Below are 21498 nucleotides of genomic sequence, written 5' to 3'. Positions count from 1 at the left end.
GCACCAAGCACTGTTTAAGGCGTTCTTCCCCAGTCGGTCTACACTACAGAAATATTTTGAAAATGGAGGTCAACTAAAAAGGCGATTAAAATTACCTCATCCGAAAAGTAATGTGAGAGAAATGAGTGAAGATGTCGACATAGAAAGCAGAACCTAGGGATACAGCGAAGTCAACATCAAAGGCTGCCACTCTGAGAAAGAAAGAGAAGTAAGTAGAGTCGGAGGTGGCAGATGCTCCACGAGAAAGGAAGTGGGTGTTGCAATAGCTTGGGGCTCAGTGCTCGACATGTACGTTCTCACGAAAAAGACGTGATCCCCTTGAGGGTCTCTAGAAATAGGCTCGTACTTTACGTCGAAAAACAAAAAGAACAGTACAAAACATTCAGTTTTGTCCAACAGCTCAAGAGTTAATGTATCTGGAGAAAAACCTTAGTGATTATGGTGGAATGCCCAAACGTTTGGGGGTATGCATTGAAGAAAATTTAATTTGAAAGAAACGTGTTATTGAGGCCCTCAAAGAGACTAATTACGTAACTTCCTTTCTTCACATAACTGCTGGTTTAATAAACAGACAAATCAACACTTACTAGTGCCCCATGCATTAAGTTTTTGGAGTAACTGACCACTTAGGAAGAAAATATTGATAGCACAGAAGTAAACTGCGGGAACCACACGTGTTGTTACTGGTATCTGGTAGGCTGCTTTTCAGGGAGTGGCATTGTCATCACCACTTCTCGAGATATACTCGCTCTGTAGCTCTTCATAAATAATCCACGACAGTTTGAGATAATGACAATGCGTATCGTTACTACACCAGACGACTAAAATGACTATTATGCATCGCTAAAGCTATTTTTCTTTTCGTTTCTGTTTACACAAGTATGTTTTGACATCTACGTGTAATCTTCACTCGGTCTCGTTTTTACTTCTGTAAATACCAAGTTTTGATACTTTCGCTTTTTTAAGCTTAAAAACTATAAAGCGCACTTTTCTGTGATTGCTCATCTGAAACTGCATTAACTGTAAAGACTTTTTACAAGTTTTATGATACGACAGCATGGCATCAGCAAGGTAATCGGAAAAATGTTTCTTTGGTCAAAAACTAAGGCTCTGTAGACTTTTTGCTGTGTTTGGCATGAACGTACTTTCTGTTTTCGTCGTATTGAGCATCGCTCCTCCCCGCTCCCTCCGTTGGCGCGTTTTGTGGGCTATAATTATGGACACCTCTTTTCCCACTTTTTCCATTTTACTCTCATCTGTCATCGGAAGTTTTCATAGACAAATCTATATCCAGAAAAATTTATGTCACTACACTCGCTGAGAGATATCACTGCCACCCGTTCATCTGCCTTAGTCTCTTAGATTTATGGCTATGGGGACATTTAAAGGCGTCGGTGGATTCCACACCCATCGACGTCACGCTCAAGTTACGAGAGCGCGCGTCTCATGTATATGACCATATGTGAGGACAACCAAATGTGTTACACTGAAGAGCCAAAGAAATTGGTACACCTGCCTAATATCGTGTAGTGCCCCCGTGAGCACGCAGAAGTGCCGCAACACGACGTGGCATGGACTCGACTATGTCCGAAGTAGTGCTGGAGGGAATTAACACTGTGAATACTGCAGAGCTGTCAAAAAATCCGTAAAAGAACGAGGGGGGTGGAAATCTCTTCTGAACAGCACGTTGCAAGGTATCCCGGATATGCTCAATAAGGTTTATGTCTGGACGGTCTGGAGGCCAGTGGAAATGTTTAAGCTCAGAAGAGTGTTCCTGGAGCCACTCTGTAGCAATTCTGGACGTTTGGGGTGTCGCTTTGTCCTGCTGGAACTGCCCAAGTCCGTCGGAATGCGCAATGGACAGAATGGATGCAGGTGATCAGACAGGATGCGTATGTACGTGTCACCTGTCACAGTCGTACCTAGACGTATCAGTGGTCTCATATCACTCTAACTGCACACGCCCCACACCATTACAGAGCCTCCACCAGCTTCAACATTCCCCTGCTGCCATGCAGGGTCCATGTATTCATGAGGTTATCTCCATACCCGCACACGTCCATCCACTCGATACAGTTTGAAACGAGACTCGTCCGACCAAGCAATATATTGCCGGTCATCAACAGTCCAATGTCGATGTTGAAGGGCCCAGACGAGGCGTACAGTTTTGTGTCGTGCAGTATCAAGGGTACACAAAAGCCTTCGGCTCCGAAAGCCTATATCGATGAAGTTCCGTTGAATGGTTTGCACGCTGACACTTGTTGATGGCACAGCATTGAAATCTGTAGCAGTTTGCGGAAGCGTTGCACTTCTGTTACGTTGAACGATTATCATCATTTTTCGTTGGTCCCGGTCTTGCATTTCAATGACGGCAGCAATGACGGAGATTTGATGTTTTATCGGATTCCTGATATTCAAGGTACACTTTTGAAATGGTCGTACAGATAAATCCCCACTTCATCGCTACCTCGGAGATGCTATGTCCCATCGCTCTGCACCTACTAAAACATCACGTTCAAACTCACTTAAATCTTGATAACCTGTCATTTTAGTAGCAGTAGCCAATCTAACAACTGCGCCAGACGCTTGTTGTCTGCCGGCCACTGTGGCCGAGCTGTTCTAGGCGCTGCAGTCTGGAACCGCGCGACTGCTACGGTCACAGGTTCGAATCCTGCCTCGGACATGGATGTGTGTGATGTCCTTAAGTTGCTTAGGTTTAAGTTCTAAGTTCTAGGGGACTGCTGACCTCACATGTTAAGTCCCATAGTGCACAGAGCCATTTGAACCATTTGAGCTTGTTGTCTTATATAGGCGTTGCCAACAGCATCGCCGTATTCTGCCTGTTCACACATCTCTGTATTTGAATACGCATGCCTATGTCAGTTTGTTTGGCGCATCAGTGTAGTTTGAGTTCGATTTTCTTTTTCAAAGGGGGGAAAAGGATAGGTGATAACGAACAATTACCATATCGAGGATCCCCTGTAGTGTCAACACACAGATGGCTACCACGGGACAAAATCTCGTACATCTCGACAAGTTTTTGTTTCCAGACATACGTTTATATGACTTAAGCAGTTTTGTTCTCTATCATCTCCTGCAAGGATATGGGACACTTTTTAAAAACCTTACATACTTCAATAGACTGACGTAAGTTGTATCAAACACTTGTTATTAAAGAGCTGATAGTACAGATTTTATTGAAAGTAAGGCAAGAACTTCCTCCAAAACTAAGAATCCTTTGAGTGACATCAAATAGCAGAAAAAACAGAGAACATGCCATGCTTCCATGATGTAATCTGAATGACTACGGAATACCGCTCTGAGAATAAGTTATGTTGACTTCAGACACAGAAGAAAGAAGCGGTGAGGAGACAGTTGGCGGAACTGGAAGGCGGCACGTGGGGGCGACGCTGTCTCGCGGCGTTGTGGCCCAGAGCTGCTAGTTGGACCGGCCACCCTAGTCCACGCTGGCCGGCCGTAATTCGCGCGATTGCTTTAGCCTGCAGCCACCCCCTGCCTTATCCGAGTCCTCGTCTCCATGCTTTCCTTCCTTCGTTCATTCTTTCTTTCTTTCTTTCACTCAGACAATACGGAATGCTAAACCTAAGCGAACATTTTATCCTTAATAAAGTAGTTTGACGCTATTGACTGCTAGACGTTGATTAACACAGACCAATACGTTTTTTATTGTTTTTTGTTAGGTGATAGTTTAATCACATCGTTTTTTGGACACTGAATCCAAAAGTGACCTCCCCTTTTTCTATCACGTAGGAGTTGTCACAACCGTACTTAGTTATAAACTAGGAAGTTAGGAAAACTCTTCTAATGAAAATTAAATTTTCAGTATAAAAAATGGTTCAAATGGCTCTGAGCACTATGGGACTCAACATCTTAGGTCATAAGTCCCCTAGAACTTAGAACTACTTAAACCTAACTAACCTAAGGACATCACACACACCCATGCCCGAGGCAGGATTCGAACCTGCGACCGTAGCAGTCCCGCGGTTCCGGACTGCAGCGCCAGAACCGCTAGACCACCACGGCCGGCTTTCAGTATAACAAGAAGACTTTATCGAAACATAAAACTACTTCTCTGCCGCATTAGAATTATGCATGAATTATGAATCTAATGGCTTAAATTACATTTCTCTCTTCTTGTTGTGGCATTTCGAATAGGTTCTCTCTGTGTAAATTGCCTACTGTACATCTCGGTGCAGTGACCAACAGTAGTCTCCCGTTACACTGACGTTGCAGCGGCCCTGATATAGTCTTCGTATGACTTCAGTGCCTTGATGATGAAAGTCTTCACCTTTTTCCTCACTGAAATCACAGTAATTTTCAGATGAATTCGTGGTGATTTCTTAGAAAAGGAAGTATTGAGACTCAAACAGTTTGATTTTTTTGAACCATTCCAACTGTTGCTTACAATAGAAATATAATATAAGCTCCATCTGTTGACTATGAACTTTGTAACAACCTACTTGAACGATACCGTAGCTCCACTTTCATAGTCTTTTGTATTCGAAGTCGAATATCATTTTTCAAAGGTCAGGTTTAGCAAATATGGTTTCTTTCAGTTTCCCTTGTAACAGATGGGGACACTTTGTAACAACCATACCACAACAAATGTTCTCTCCAACAATGCTAAATATTGCATTTTCGGGCAACAACAAAGTTATATTATGTGACAGGTGTCATTAGAGCACAGTTAATAAAGTCATTTCTTAAATAATGGATAAACTAGGCACTCATCTTTTCGTGTTTCCCACGCTGGTCTCATTGTGAACTCATGGCTCAATCGTCGAAAATCTAGGTAGTGATGATTCCAAACTCGGATGCAAAGAGGTCTAGGTGTTATTCGGCGATATTCAAAAGTTTTATAGGTGTGTTTCATAATCCATTCTTGAAGATTAAACTTTTGCAAGTTAGGACAAGGGTGATGTAAAAAAGTAATCAGAACTCCGAATTTAAGTTACACTTATTTTTTATTACTTTTGTTGCAATATCACGTAACGCGTTCCAAAACATCACTTCACAATATAAAACATACTTGAAAATATCTCCTCAGTGTTGAAGTTCACATTTCATAAACTGACTACAATTTGCGTCTTTTTAACATGACAACCAAAGCTTGACTCTCTAATAACCGCTTACGCGCCCAAAAATCAGAGTTACAAGTACGTCAAAGATCATAGTGAGAAAAGAAAGAAGACACATAAGAATAATATCATTGCAATATATACATATCGATGTATCGAAGTACCTCTACGTTAATGAAATCAAATCTGAATGTTGTCACAGAAATATGTTAACTATTTTACAGAAAAACAGTAGAATATTGCTGGTATCGAGAGGTTGAGGTGAGGTGCCGTAATGGTTACGTAATTCAAGTACCATTACAACTTCTTGCAAAACTATTCGGAACGTTCTTCAGTTTTTGGTGAGGCTATCACAAACTGTTGTTTTAGAACCAACTTAATGTGCAAACATGCTAATAGAATGTTTTTCGGATCAGTGAGGGTTTTGCACAATATGTTCTCTCCAACAATGATTCTTTGACCTACTACCTCGTTTACAAAAGAGTGAAAAATTGGAATAGTACATGTAATAGATACCATTAAAATCGCTAAAAATATATTTTTTAAATACTACGTGTTAGTTGTTAGAAAACGAGTCGCCTTTTTGTTAAACTGACATTCTGCGCACCAAGAACTGTAAGAACAAGCCTTAACAAAGATTTTCTATCGTTGTCCTGTTTTATTTGTAAAAAATGAGGTACAACGTATAAAATTAATGTCTCAAAAGACAGGCGTTAACTGATCAAGATTCAGGAAATGTACACTGTATTGTAGTTTGTGGTGTACACATCTAGATTATAAGCGTCCGTAAGAGGGGACGCATGTGTCGCGCCCCCCCCCCCCTCCCCCCCCTAGAATGTGTAGTACAAAGGTTTTATGCACTACAAGACCCTCATACACTTCTAGAAGTGATTTCTCCTGGTTCCGCTACATTTCTCGTTTAGATAACTGTAGCATTACGTAATCGGTCGCAGTAAGACTCAACTGATCAGTTCAAATACACACTGCACCAAAATATCACCGATAAACTTTCAGAGGTCCTAGTAAGGAGCAAAACAAGAAAACAATGTCTAGTAAACATGGGATCTAAAATGCATTCCTTAACAGCCATGAGCACTTTTCATTTTCGCTAATGCGAAACACATCTACTGAAGAATTTTAGAGCCGATGTTCACCATGGATTTTTTCTTGCTTTGCTCCTTACTACAAGCTCAGAAAATTTGACGGTGGAGTTCTGGTTCCCGATGCTTATGCTTATAAAAAAAAATGGCGTTTTTAGAGTCTTGCGGCCCCCTCCTTCCCCCCCCCCCCCCCCCCAATAAGTTTCTGTGAACGCCTATGATCTAGATGTAAATGGACATTCACCGCCCGGGAAAATGCATCAAGAGACATATTTGATGATCGAAATTTACCACCGTTGCGAAAACGTCATTCAGCAGCGTGAAAGTCAAAATACCATGAGGACATTCCCTGTAACGGAGTGGTAATGTTGGAAACGTTCTGAACACATTTTCGTAATATGTTGAAAAAAGTGAAGCTATTACAAATTCTAGTAGCCCTCATTTCTGATTTTCGTAAGTGGATTTGATTTAGCACTGAAAGTACCAGAACCTCCTGCGTATTAGTGAAGTCGATGTCCACTCGCAGGAGAATGCACCTACCACCCCGCCACTTTCACTGTCAGAACTCAAGAGGGATGCAATACACAGCATATTATATTTTTCGCTGTATTAACTCTGCGTATAGTTTAATTTTCATTTATTGAAAGAAAATGCTGATTTTTTAAGATCTGAAGGCACATGATCATGCACAACGAGAATTTTCCACTAAGATATTCCTCATTGAAGAGAAATGATAATTTCTTATAGTAAAAATCTCTTTCACACGAAGCAACATTTCATCAAAGAGGCGATGTAAACAGACATAAAGTGCGTAATTCGGGTAATGAAACGCCAGTGTTTGTGAGGACGTATATTTCTATCAACGATTCTGTGTACTTGGATATCTGTAGAATTAGGCTATTACGCAACTCACCGGCCGGAGTGGCCGAGCAGTTCTAGGCGCTACAGTCTGGAATTGCGCGACCGCTGCAGTCACAGGTTATAATCCTGCCTCGGGCATGGATGTGTGTGATGTCCTTAGGTTAGTTAGGGGACTGATGACTTCAGAAGTTAAGTCCCATAGTGCTCAGAGCCATCTGAACCATGACCCAACTCCAGGACATGCAGCCCGACATAGCGTTTCAACTAGATGGAGTGTCACCTCATTAGGCAGTCTCGAGTATTTGCACGAAGAATTAATATATCGCTGGATTCGAATGGATCGCTCAGTCCGATAGCTACCAAGATCGCTAGACAGAGTTTTTCCCTTTGAAGATATGTTAATACCAAGGTGTACGCCAAATCTGTGCAGGATACGTGCACCCTGTGTGAATGCATCGTTGAAGGTGTTAAAAGTGTTATCCCGGAAACGCCACGAAATGTGCGGCGTGAGACAGAGTAGCGTTTGGGTATTTTGTATCACCATCGTTGCTCACGTTAAGCAAGTTAAATGAAATTACATATGCTTGAACTTTATGAATGTGTATTTGCATGTGTCAAATATTGTCTCTTTATCGATATTAGCTACAGAGATCTGACAATTTTATATCTGGTGAACATTCCACGCCTCACAGTATTCAGTAAAGGGATAATATTATTCGACAGAATTTCTGAAGGAGATGAAACGGATAACGCAAACGGTCCTTAAACGCGATACAGCTGTAAAGTGCCTTTTAAACATGTCTACTAACAAGTCAAATGCTATGAGATAGATTCATTGTGTTAACTGTATGTTGGGTGATTGTCAGAGGGAGTTGCAGGGAGGGAAGGAAAGAAGCCTGGGTGCCACACAGACAGCCACAGGATGAGGACGGGGAGGGGGGGCGGAGGAAGGGAGGGGGCGGGGCGGACTCAACAGGCCACGCCTTCCTGCTGCAGTACAGCTACCTTAATCTGGTATTTCTTTCTTCCGCGAAACCAGTAGCAAAATGGCTTCGTAATAGAAACTAAATTCGTCTTAAATATTGACATTTTTAATGACGATCGTAACTCTGTTAAATGCGTACACATATTACAAGGATAGAAATTAGTACGAAACAGAGTGAAGTATAACAAAGGAACACAGCGGACAACGACTACCTCTCGCAGTACTGTCAGCAAGGTAACGTGGCTGCAGCTAGAAACAAATGATTACCGTTGACAGCCTTCTGACTTGTACCAATTCATCACTAGGGAACTGATTAGCCAACTTGCAGTTAACTCACTGTTTGTCAGAATGTTAATATAAGCAGTAAATATAAGGCTTCTTATATCTCTGAGAACTCTTACAAATTATAAAACAACTAATTGGAAAGCCTTCGATCTAATAATGCTACGTCCCACAGTAGCCTTTCAGTCCATGTCTATAGTCCAAGGTTTCCTATCACATACCGATACATTTCCATTCGCCTCGGAAAGGGCACCACCACTTTTAATTTTCCGCCAATTCCGTGGTTGGGGGTGGGGAGTGACTTCAGCACAGCCCTGAGATAAAGAAATTATCGCCAAAATTCGAAATTCCCGCCAAAATTCGAAATTGTCACCAACAGGGTAGGTGGGGGATGGGGAGGGGGGCTGGGACCCATGTGTTGGTTGAGAAAAACACGACATCTTCAGGTAGCGGTGGGTATGGCTGGGGTAATTAATAGATCAATTTAATTAACTTGCATATCAATTTGACATCATTTGATATCAAAATTGTGGTGGAGTCCCCATCCTACTACCAAGTAAGGGGAATATGGGATCGTGAGAACAAAAAAAGAGGTTATGAGTGCACATGGAAAATGAAAAGAATAGGAAAGCAATGTACTTAAACCTATTCAGTTATGGCGTTTACGTTAGATATTACAATGGGAAAATACTTACGTGTATCGATATAAATTCAGAAGGACGTGATTTAGAACGATTTACATTGTTGCAAAATGTTCGTAGACTCGACTCTGAGCACTATGGGACTTAACTGCTGAGGTCATCAGTCCCCTAGAACTTAGAACTACTTAAACCTAACTAACCTAAGGACATCACACACATCCACGCCCGAGGCAGGATTCGGACCTGCGACCGTAGCGGTCGCGCGGTTCCAGATTGTAGCGCCTAGAACCGCTCGGCCACACCGGCCGGCGTTCGTAGACTCTTGGACTGCTTGAAACAATGTAATGTGAACGTCTCAGATTTTGGGGACTTCCTGCTACAAGCTCGTCACGAGGTGGACGCTTGTTATAGCATGGCCTACCATACAGGCAAAACAGGGCATAAACAAACAACGACGGACATTCAGTGTTCGATTCCTCGCTGCGATATTTTTTTTTCACATTACAAAATGGTGACCATAGATAAATAATAATATGCATTCATTTATTAATTATTTATTTCGTATTTGTTTTATGCAGTAAGGTATGTGAATAATTAATTCATTTCAGTTGTTCCAAAAAATAATTATTCGCATATATAACTATATAATATGAAACAGATCCATGCTGCTGCCTGCCAACGGCCTTGCCGCAGTGGTAACACCGGTTCCCGTCAGATTATCGAAGTTAAGCGCTGTCGGGCTGGGCTAGAACTTGGATGGGTGACCCTCCAGTCTGCCGAGCGCTGTTGGCAAGCAAGGTGCACTCAGCCCTTGTGAGGCAAACTGAGGAGCTACTTGATTGAGAAGTAGCGGCTCCGGTCTCGGAAACTGACCTACGGCCGGGAGATCGGTGTGCTGACCACATGCACCTCCATATCCGCATCCAGTGACGCTTGTGGTCTGAGGATGACACGGCGGTCAGTCGGTACCTTTAGACCTTCATGGCTTGTGCGGGAGGAGTTTTTATATTGCTGTTTAACAATACCCTCGAATCCGGAAAATGGTACCTGCTTATCAGGGCTGCTTGGCATACTGAAGGTTTACCAGTAGATTACTTACAGAATTGTGGCTAATTTTTTTTTCAACTGATATGATCCCACTCATCTGACTCACGCTTACAATAAACAACAAAATGAAAATGTTATTGAAGCTAATTTCATACTATATTATAATTGCCAAGTAACTGTCGTATTAATGCAATGGTGTAGGCCAAATGAACTAAGATATTTTTTCCTAAATATAATTTTCCTTATTACTTGGTATCGTTAGAAAATTTGTGGGTTGTGAGAGTGTCTCTTGTGGAGACCTCGGAGCTGTAGGCCCCAGCACTCTGTCCTAAATCCGACCACGCTGCCACTGTTCATAGAAAAACTTGACTTTGATATACAGGTATGTACAGTCTTAACGCTGCTTGCACGCTTTACAGCAAATTCTGTTTTGTCTATTTGCTATCTATAAACAGGTATGATATCTGCTATATCTTGTAATATACACTCAAATTTTGTAACAGTTTATTGGATAAATCGTAATTTTAACTTTTCGTCTCACACGATGATTTGAAAATGGATTCACGTGACCCGAAATTAGTCGTCAGTTAAACAAAAAGGAGGATCTTTTAACTCTGGCTGTTCTTGTATCAATCTATGCAGTTGTTGTTGTTGCCTGTATTAACAAATATCATCTACACTACACCTGTCGACCATCTTTATTTAGTCGACTATCCCACAAGTTGTGTTATGTGCAGTTGTCAGTCCCCTTTTTTGAATAGAGCAATGCTGCGTGGGCCTCCCACCATTACTGAATACTACAATAAAAAACTAAAGCATACAGACGCTACACTGATTTTGAAATGAAATTTGCTTACGAAGAACAGAACACTCCAGCAGTGCAATGGAATTAGGTGCTTAACATAGATTTCCACATGCAGATAACTAAAAAACTATTGGCAGACAGAGAGGGGTTCCTGATTGTCTGAAACATGTATATCTACAAGTCAACCACCAACGCATATATATCTACAACAATTCTCCTTATTCTATAGACTTAACTTTCTGCTCATTCGTTCGACTTCTACTTACGTTTTTCAAGAAATCTTCAGTACCTTTAGTATCGCCTCCTGTGTTATTGTAACAGCGCCATCTGACAACCTGGTTGATGTATGCAGACTACTCGTCATTACTGCCTGTTTAGTTTTCTTCATATTTCGGTTGTTCTAAATTTCTGACTTTTTTGGACCAAATTAATACCATGTGTTATATGTAATATTTTATTTTCCACTCTTCTCTCTTCTTCATCAGCTATCTTGTGTTACCTGAAATTTTATTTATTTTTTTGCTGCTGTTCACCTCTGCCACATCTTAAGCTGCAATATTTGTTAAGCATCATTCCTCTCTAAACTTCCTGGCAGCTTAAAACTGTGTGCCGGACCTAGACTAACTCTGATTTATGCCCCTCATCTCATTCTGGATCATTCCTCTAACTGAATCTATAGTTTTATTCTCTGTAGCCTTCATCCTATCTTAATTTTACTTGGTATTGTCCTTCTTACACAACGTTGTTTTAAATCCATGAAACTAGAGGCATTCTTAATGAGTTTAGTTCTTTCTAGCTTAGTGTACAATTTCATTTCCCATCTTGCTAGAATTTCATTACTAGAGATCTTAAACTGGTTTTATATCTGCACATTCTGTTTCTTTTTGTTCAACAGCACATAGTTTAACACCGCTTGGTCCTTGAAATTTCTTTTTTATGTCTACATTTTTCTTGAAAAAATTAGGATAAACATTCCTTTCTTCTCGGTAAATTCCATTAATATGTCCCCTCTGGCGATCCTGGCATCAAATTCCACTTTTCTGACTGAAGAGTCATTTTTCAACTTATTTCCTACTTACTATTAAAGTCGCCTGTTACTAATCCTTATGGTGAGAATTACATTTGTTTCACAGTTCTTGTGACTCCTCATAAAGATCTTCATCTTCCTCATCACGATGCGAGGTACTTTGAGCGTAAACTTGTGCTATTTCCTATGAGTATCTTTTACATATTTTACAATGTCACATATGTCATCACGAATACAGACCTTTAGCTGCACGAATTATTAAAAATGTGAATATTTTATTTTCAGTACATCGATCGTGGAGAAGTCGCGGGCTGGCCTTTACTCTTCAAATTTATTATGATAATTAGTACTTAAAATGAACAGTTATGACGTTGAAGTACGAAATATCCTACAGGAAATTAAGAAGAACAAAAAAATATTTCATAAGGCATCTTAGCTATCAATTGCAATAACAGTCATTCCCACGTGCCTTCATGAGAAGCGAAAATTTACCTTAAAACTGGATTTGGAGTAAAAAAGAAACAGAAAAAGAACAGGGAAACATTAGTAGCGACACCATAATGTACATAACATAAAGGTATTGTTAAAATAAATGCTAAATGAAAAGAAACAGTTTAACGTAGCTCTAATTCGGTGATTCATAATAGACTCAGATAGTATTACAAGACACTGGTTGACATGTTGCGTGATCGTTGGTATATGGGTAGTCAGGTTATCCGACTTGAATCTGTATCTGTACCGTCTCGTTTTGTTTTAGGGCGCAAATACAACCAGGGTCACATGCGTTCATGTCAGAACCGTAGAACACGAAAGAGAAAAATGGAGTTAAAAATCACTAATCTTTAAGCATAACCGACTGAAGGAAAGACAGGTAAAAAAGTGATTTGGAGAAAGGAGAATAGAATACGCCACAGAGAAACGGAGGTCCTGAACTAAAGATTAAATGTTCTTCGGCATATTGCTACGACGGATAAAAATTAAAAGGCGGTCGACAGCCCGCGAGTCGTTCGCTAAAACGGCCAGTAACTCAGACGGCAAACATAAATGAGAAAGTAAATAGTTAAAAAAAAAGGGCATTCCGTCAGGAAACGGCAAAGTATATACCGAGGACAATGAGCCCGTAGTGGTAGGGAAGCATCACTTAACAAACGGCTATGGCTAAAAAGGCAGTGCTCAATAGCAACATAGCTAAAATAATCTCTTCGCGGCGAGAGGGCCGAGAGGAGATCGTTGAAGCCGATAGTAGAGGCTTAATTCTCCCGAGCTTGTTCCCATGAAGGGAGGACCAGTGGTTATGTCGAGTGACGAGGAACCCACAGAAACATCACAGCGCTCTGTCAAGAGTGAGCAAGTGACAGCTTTCCTGTACACGTTGCACTAAAGGATGGACAGTGCACACCACACAGATACTCTGAATGGCACAGAGTGTCAGAGCAGATCACGCCTGTGTCGCCGGATGTACTGAGTGGCCTAATAAAGAGCGAAGAGCTCTTCTGTAAATACTGAGCAGTGTTCCAGAAGCTGATACCGAAGAACGTCGGTGCCAGTGAGGAAGGCACACCCAACATCACAGTCAGTCCGACAGCTATCAGTGTACACAAAGGTACTGTGCGAAGTTCCGAGCGAAAGTGGTGAAACTTAAGGCAACAGAGCGAGTCTGGAGTAGTGTCTTTATCAAGGCCAAGGTGAACACAGGCTGCCGCACGAAGCCAAGGTGGTGAATGGTTCATACCCATCGAGAGCCGGAGGTGCCTGGCAGGGGTTAATGCCATAATAGGGTTAAAGGCGATAGCAAAGAAAACAACGCTCCAGACGGAACCCTGAGGCACACATGTTTCCTGCATAAAGGTGTCCGACACGGCGGAACCCACACCTGCCTTGAAAACTGTGTCTTAAGAATTCCTGAATGAAATGGGGCAAGCGGCCACAGAAGCCCACATGTTTAGAGTACGGAGGATATCAGTCCTCCAGCTGGTGTTGTAGGCTTTCTCCAAATAGAAAAACGCGGCCACAGTCTGGTATTTTCGCAGAAAACCATTCATAACATGGGATGACAAAGTGACGACATGGTCAATCACAGAACGGCGCGCTCAAAATCCGCACTGCGCAGTGGTTAGTAAATTGCGAGACAACAGACACCAGGCATGAATCATACATTCCATCACCTTTCAAACACAGCTGGTGAGAAAAACGGGCGAAGGAAAGTTTTTTTTCCTCGACAGGCTTAGGTGTGGGTATGACAATGGCTTCACGCCTACGTCGGGGAAACGTGTCCTCTATTCAGATTGTACGTATGAAGGAAAAAGTACTTGCCCGCAAGAGAAAGGTTCTCCGAGTTCCCAGTGTGAACATCGTCCGGCCCTGGCCGGCGGATCATGATGAAGTGAGAGCATGATTTAGCTCCCTCACAGTAAAGGCTCTAAATCTCATCAGAATAGTGGAACAAGGTATTGGAGATAGCAGTAGAGTCTCTGCTACTGTCAGGCAGAAAACTGGGGAATGGACCTTGGCCCCAGACAGCCGTCGGAGGTTGGCCCACATGACGGAAGATAGTGTGGAACTATTGAAAGAACTAGTAAAGCAAATCTAGCTATAATTTTCTGCTATCCCGAAGAACGCGACGACACTGTGCACGCAACGGTTTTTAACGAATGTAGTTTGCATTCTTTGGATGACAGTTAAAAACACAGAGAACACATCTCTGCGCGCGAATTGCGTTGCGGCATGCCCCTGTCCACCAAGACACTGGGACACAGCACGGCAAAGAGGAAGTGTGAGGAATGGAACATTCGTCGACGGCAAGGATAATGTTTGTAAAATATTCTACCTGGTCGTCACAACTGGGGAAATGTTGTTTATCGAACGTTGGCATGGGGAAGCAAAGCCTCCAGTCGGTCTTAGAAAACTGCCATTTGGCTGTGCACATAGGTGGGGTAGAAGGAGAGAGGACAGACAACTCGAGATAATGAGCAAGCTGGGCAGTGCAGAAGGAGCAGTCCAAATGGGAATAGGTGTGAGTGGAATCTGAAAGGGACGTGAGTGCACTTGTGTTAAGGCAGATGAGGTTAAAGTGATTGAACAAGTCAGCCAAGAAGGTATCTCTCTGGCAGGTTGTGGGCAAGTCCCAAGGGGATGGTGCAAATTAGTCACTGAGCAGCAGAAAAGGGCGAGAGAGTTGCCCAATAAGCTGAAGGAAGTTTGCCCTGGTGACATCGAATGACAAAGGGATGTAAAGGGTATGAAGAGATAAGGTCAAGTGAGGAAGGAAAATGCGGACTGCAACAGCTTGAAGCCGGGTAGTCGGGGTGATAGGTTGACTATGGACACCATCCCAGATGAGCGGCATGACTCCCCTGTGTCCTTGGGAGGAAGGTCAGTGCGGACCGGGAAAAAATGCGGGTGCTCAAAGTGGTAATGAGGACGCGATTTTGTTTCATGTCGGTCTGCAGAGTCCACAGCAGAAAAAAGGTTGGTGGTGCGCACCGACGACAGGGAGGTCGGTCGGACGAGAGTATCAAGTGTCGACACTGTCGAAGAGGATCTCAAAATTGGCGAGGGAGAAGACCGTTAGCCTTTCTTTGATTTCTTGGAGCCTTTTTGGATGGCAGAGGAAGACTCATATTTCTTGGCTGGAGGGACGTAGTCTTCGTGGGCGTATTCCTTCTGTCCTTTCTGGCCCGTCGGTTGTGTAGCAAATGATTTCGCCTCGTGAGGCGAAAGTTCGGCTTGTTGCACAGCTAGAGGAGGAGATGGGGATGCTGCCATGACATTGGGCGATTTCATAACTGCAGTGCTGAATTTGAGGTCGCACGTTTGGGTGGCGATGTCCTTCGTGAAGCGAGATGTAGCAAGAACAGTAGAGTAAATGCCGCATTTTAGAATGCAGGGTTTCTGACTAGCCAACAGTCAACAGCCAAGCGTCCAGGTAAGGCACTTTTTCCTTCACCGGGATTTCCTCGACAGCCCGCTCATCGAGATGGTTCAAATGGCTCTGAGCACTATGGGACTTAACTTCTGAGGTCATCGGTCCCCTAGAACTTCAAACTGCTCAAACCTAGCTAACCTAAGGACATCACGCACATCCATGCCCGAGGCAGGATTCGAACCTGCGACCGTAGCGGTTGCGCGGTTCCAGACTGTAGCGCCTAGAACCGCTCGGCCACTCCGGCCGGCGCTCATCGAGATACATGGGACAACCTCGGGAGGAGGCGGTATGGTCGCCATTGGAGTTGATACAGTGAGGACAACGAGGCAGACACTCGCGCTCGTGAGCATCCCTACCATAGGTTACACATTTGGCCGGGTGTTGACAGGACTCTGCAGTGCGGTTGTAACGATGACACTGGTAGCAGCGCCTTGGGTTTGGAATGTATGGTTGGACTGTGATAACTTCTTAGCTCGCTTTGATCTTTGACGGAAGCACCACTCTGTCAAAACAGAGAAACAGAGTGCATGTAGGCACTGCCGTTGCATTTATCTTTTTTTTCACCCGATGAACTGCAATGACGCCCCGATCAGAGAGGTACGTTTGGATTTCTGCCTCGGTCAGACCATCGAGCAGGCTAGTGTAAATAACACCATAGGAAGAATTCAGCATTCGATAGGCCCTGACATCAACAGGATAGCTGTGGAGGAGCGAAGCTGCAAGCAGTTTTTGTGTTTGACAATCAGAAGTAGTCTCCAAAATCAAAGAGCCATTGCGTAAACGAGACCAGGATTTCACGAGGCCAACAATTGCATCAACACCTTTCTGAATAACAAACGGATTTACTATAGCAAAGGACTAGCCATCTTTAGTATGCGAAACCACGATGAACTGTGTGCAGATGGGAGGGTCTTTGAATCGTTAGCCTCATTCCGTTTACGTTGGTAGACATTGACTATGAACTAGATGATTGGCTCATTGCGAGAAAATCTCCCATGACTGCCAGCGTCTTCGATGGCAAGCCCCTTCCAACTGGGGACCCCCATGAAAAGGGGGTCACATCTGCCCAACACCTGACAGAGGGATCAATGGCAATTTGTGAAAGTAGTAGCACAGGCAATCACCCCTCCCTGGGCCTTGCCTGTACCAGGGGCCTGTGTGAACTTTTCCTGTCAACCCGGGGCTGGGAATTACGCCTTACCCAGTCTCCTGTTACAGGTCAGAAGCGGTGGTCAGCGTTCAGCAGCGCACAGGAAGAAATAAGAGGAGCCTCAAACGCCGAAGTGGAGGAAGGTTAGAAGAAGGGGAACGAAGAAAGAAAAAAGGAACGGAAAACAGTGGACAGACATGTTCCCCAAGGGAGGGGGGGGGGGAGAGAATAGCAAGAGGACAGACATGCAGCACGGAAGGGAAAAGGTGCTGCGACGACTGGGGCCCTGTGGCAGCCAAGCACCAACAGGCCAAAAAGAGTGGCGAGACCCGTGGTGGTCTGTACTGTCTCGTATAAATGCGCCATTCGCTGCAATAGCGCTGCACTTTAACGCAGCTACGTGTCGAACACTGAATCTCCGTAAGAAGGGTCGAGGTTAAAGTTTAAAGCTTTGATAAATTAATTTCGATATAGTGCTTCAGTTCACTTAGCCAAAGATGACCTCTGACATAGATGCTACGATCGCCGGCAGCACTACGACACAGGATGTTATGTTGTCATACTTTAAGACAAGCTCCACAATGCATATCATACAAATAGAACGGCTCATTTGGCTGCTTTCGTATCTCCACATTCGTCTCATGCCTCATCAAGCGAATATGTGTATTAAATATCTTAGGTCAATGTCTGGTACATCAGCTACTATAGGAAATTTATCTGTGAATTTGTGCTGGACTGTTCACAACGCATCAAGAGACAATTGGGTTGTTTTATAACGTGTCAAGACAGGTGAAAACTTTGTTGTTCACCACTATTAATTTACCCATAAAAATACTGTTTTGTAACACTGACAGCAAGTTTGTAAAACTAATAACATGTACAATAAATTTAATTATTCTAGTTACATTATTTCGTGGAATATGTTACGATAACATTGATGAATTTTGTCTTCTGTGGATTTCATCCTTTCACATGTGGCTATACAGACAAAATCAAACACTAATCAAATATTATCTTCGATAGCGTTAAGCAGGTATTCACTCTCCAAAATTCATCATAATAAAGCAAGTCCCAATTATCTCATGCTCCAACAGACTGAGCATGCCTGTCCATAAAATATGTTTCCCAAATCAACACACGTTAATACAAATTTTGCACACCATTTCAGTCTTTTACATCTCATGTAAAAAAAGAAGAGTTGAATCAAATGCTTTTCCATTTACCACAAAACCACATAGACCGCAACCCGTTTGCCAATAGTTTGTTTTCTTCTACATACACGTTGTTCACAATGTATCGTGTATAAGATTGTTTGTGTTTCTATACTACCGATATGCAACCTCAAGAATTCACTAATCCCAGCAGTGCATCCTGTAAAACTCGGTTACAAGCTTGACTCTAACAATGGATTCTTCTACACTCTAGTTAAGAAACGACTGATCTCCACCCATTTAGTTTCCTTCCAAATACAAGAAACCACTGACCCAAGGACAGAAAACAGCACAGTCTATATAATGTACTAGCCTCCACTATAAGAGAAGCCATCCAGCCGTCTTGATTGATGCTTTCATATGTCCTGCCCTACAGTGCACTTGACTATGTAGCGACTTTCCCCCTAGTCTGGAACAAACATGAATCTGCTTTTCCACTGGTGCATTCAGGAAGCCTGCTCCACCATAACCTCCCCCAACAATACCATAACCCACATACTGGTACCTTCCCCCTACCTAGCATCTTACCCTTTCAACACAGACTTCCTCTACCCAAAAATCCTCCATTAAAAAGCAAGGCATCCGACCTGCCCTGTCAATCCCATCCCAGGAAAATGCTCGCCACCCCCACCAGCCTAACCCATCACCTCCCCAGCCACTGACTCAAGCCAGCACCCCCCCCCCCCCCGAACTGATATCCCTCCCCCCAGCTCTCTCTCTCTCTCTCTCTCTCTCTCTCTCTCTCTCTCTCTCTCTCTTTCTCTCCACTGCCTATTCACCATGGTACAGACACATCATTTGCTGAACCACCCTGGCACCCCTCCCACCCACTGACCCAATCGTGCTGCACACTGTCACTTCCTGCCAACGACCGCTGGCACACCCAACCCACCAACTCACAGCAACGCATCCCAACCTAGCAGTTACAATCACTGACCCAAAGAGGCTCACTTACCTCCCACCAACACAGCCCAGTGCACACGACACTGACCCACACAGGTGTGTTCCCCCACTCCCTTGCGACCAACAGAGGCACACACATCCCTGTGCTCTATCTGGAAAACCTCCTACCCTACCTGGCAAACCCCTGACACTACCCACTAAACCCCCAACTTAACACTACTGGAAAACCCCCAACCCTATCCTACTGGGCCGGCTGGGGTGGCTGTGTGGTTCTAGGCGCTACAGTCTGGAACCACGAGACTGCTACGGTCGCAGGTTCAAATCCTGCCTCGGGCATGGATGTGTGTGATGTCCTTAGGTTAGTTAGGTTTAAGTAGTTCTAAGTTCTAGGGGACTGATGACCTCAGAAGTTGAGTCCCATAGTGCTCAGAGCCATTTGAAGCCATATCCTACTGGCAAACACCCAATCATATGCAACAAGGATGCACTTCTCGACAACAGTCCTCTCTGGCAGCCACCCTACCCAGCAGATCTCTTTAGGCAATCCCTTTCCAGAAATCCTTTTGTGGCAATGCCCATTTCATACTGAGCCAGCGAACTCTACAATGTCACCAACTGCTCATTGTAGTATCAGAGGCGTTCTCTTATTCCTGAAGCGGCTTCTCCATCTAATAATCTCCTGTGATCCTGCACTATACAACCTACAACATTCGAATCCTCACACTACTCACTTACTGCCTCAACTCCACACTAACTCAGTAATCCCTGCTAAGGTTTGACACGTGCTGCCACCTGAGCCTCAATAAACAGCACTAGCAAGACTGTATATCATCTGTACAGATATCAAAGGTCAGTTTCTTTTGTGTTACTTTCTACATAGTTCATTCTATGTAAATTATGTTTGGAAGTGTTTCATCTACGCTGTGCTGTCAGTGGGGTGTTAAACGACGGTGTTACACAAGTGTACATGTTAACTTACCAGGTGCAGAGCTGGTGGCTACCAGGACGGCGTCTCAAGACGCCTGAGGCGTGGGTCGTGGCGCGGCAATCTGTGCCGCCCCCAAGTCCCCACTTTAATCTGTGCCGGCCCGCTGCCGCCACCGCGGGGGTGTCTCGCTGCGTTTGTGTGAGGGAGGGGCGGGGGAGGGGGAGGTGGAGGGGGAGGTGACTGCCCACTGACAGATCGGAGGTGACCGCGCCCTGGCCCGGCCTGCTGGGCCAGTATTTAAACGGCACCAGTCCTGCCGCCGTCCCACAACTCCGCCGGACGCCGCCCTCGAAGCCCAAGGTAAAGCAGCACTGCGCCTCTTTCTCCGCAGCACAGCTTCGCTACGACGCCGGTACAACACCCCAGTATCTAATTCGAAGCATATTAAATATTCAGGGATTGCTACAGAGGTACTGTCGATATAGGCACCCACAAACGTCCATTTCTGTATTCGTGAATGAGAAAGCAAGCCATGCTTCATCGTGTGATGTGTCAGGACACAATTATAAATTATTTTGTGTATGTAGTCCCGTACTTGAATAGGACTTTGTCTGCTTCAGTCCTCGTCGCTTAAAAAGGTTGATGCTACATCCGATATAACGAGCTAATGTTAAAATAGATTACAACGGATATGATACTTTCCGAAAGCTAGAGCCTTGGCATATCAGTATCATAGTACAATCAAACATAAATATTCGTTTTTAGCTGCCGACTCCTCCACTGAAACAATGAAACAAAGCCACATGAATCAGTAAGAGTTATCAGTCTGTTGTTGCAAGAATTCTTTAAGCTATTAACATTTCCATCAAAGCTGATCATCTTCAGGTCCGTCTGAATTAATAATATGATCATAACTGATCAGCGAAGAGCAGTGCGAATGATGGTCGCATAAGAAATGCAATTATCGAAGGCGTTATTTCTGAGTTTGAGAAACAAGCCTGGGGCACTCGAATGCTATACCTCTGCACCGCTATTGGTGTGGTGTAACTAATTTCATTTAGTGATGTACTTTAACGGAGTGATGGGCACCAGTAACATGTTTTAACCCCCATCTCACCAGTCTGCCACCCCTCATCGGAAATATTAGTCCTGATGGCCACTGGGACTATCGAAAATCTGAACTATATTTCCTGTTAATGATTAGAGAGTATTTTCTGAAATTAAAACGGGTTCAGACTAGTCTAACACATGCAACGCATGTGACAAGTCCAACACAATTTATTGGAAGCAGTTGCTTTCGCATATGTATATATCGCTGATGCTATCTAACTCGCAGTCCATACTTAGCCCATGCAGCCACTTTAGCCATTTTTTCGTAGGCTCGGTCAAGATTTTTGACAGTGTAGCACCATGTAGAAACCTACGTGACCACCACCGGCATCTTAGCAAGTATAATCATTTATATTTTCAGTAGGTGGTGGCTCACAGTTTGCAGAAACTTAACGGAAAATCCCTACTTTACCACTATAAGCTA

The 21498-nt window shown here is 43.6% G+C and overlaps 2 protein-coding genes and 1 pseudogene across 5 annotated transcripts in view; 2 read left to right on the top strand and 1 right to left on the bottom strand.

Moving 5' to 3' along the window:
- Positions 1 to 21498, bottom strand: part of LOC126172942 (COMM domain-containing protein 4) — a 551734-nt gene that overhangs the window by 129553 nt on the left and 400683 nt on the right. The gene's annotated exons all lie outside the window — the stretch shown is intronic.
- LOC126104578 (5S ribosomal RNA) lies at positions 9643 to 9760 on the top strand (annotated as a pseudogene).
- LOC126173780 (uncharacterized) overlaps positions 20004 to 21498 on the top strand; it is a 66628-nt gene continuing 65133 nt past the window's right edge. The window contains exon 1 of the mRNA XM_049920987.1: positions 20004 to 20156. Coding sequence (XP_049776944.1) covers positions 20004 to 20156 — 153 coding nt within the window. The remainder of the gene's footprint in view (positions 20157 to 21498) is intronic.

Source organism: Schistocerca cancellata, chromosome 1 (genome assembly GCF_023864275.1).
Source record: "Schistocerca cancellata isolate TAMUIC-IGC-003103 chromosome 1, iqSchCanc2.1, whole genome shotgun sequence".
Classification (NCBI taxonomy): Eukaryota; Metazoa; Arthropoda; class Insecta; order Orthoptera; family Acrididae; genus Schistocerca; species Schistocerca cancellata.
This window is presented reverse-complemented; position numbering and strand designations above follow the sequence as displayed.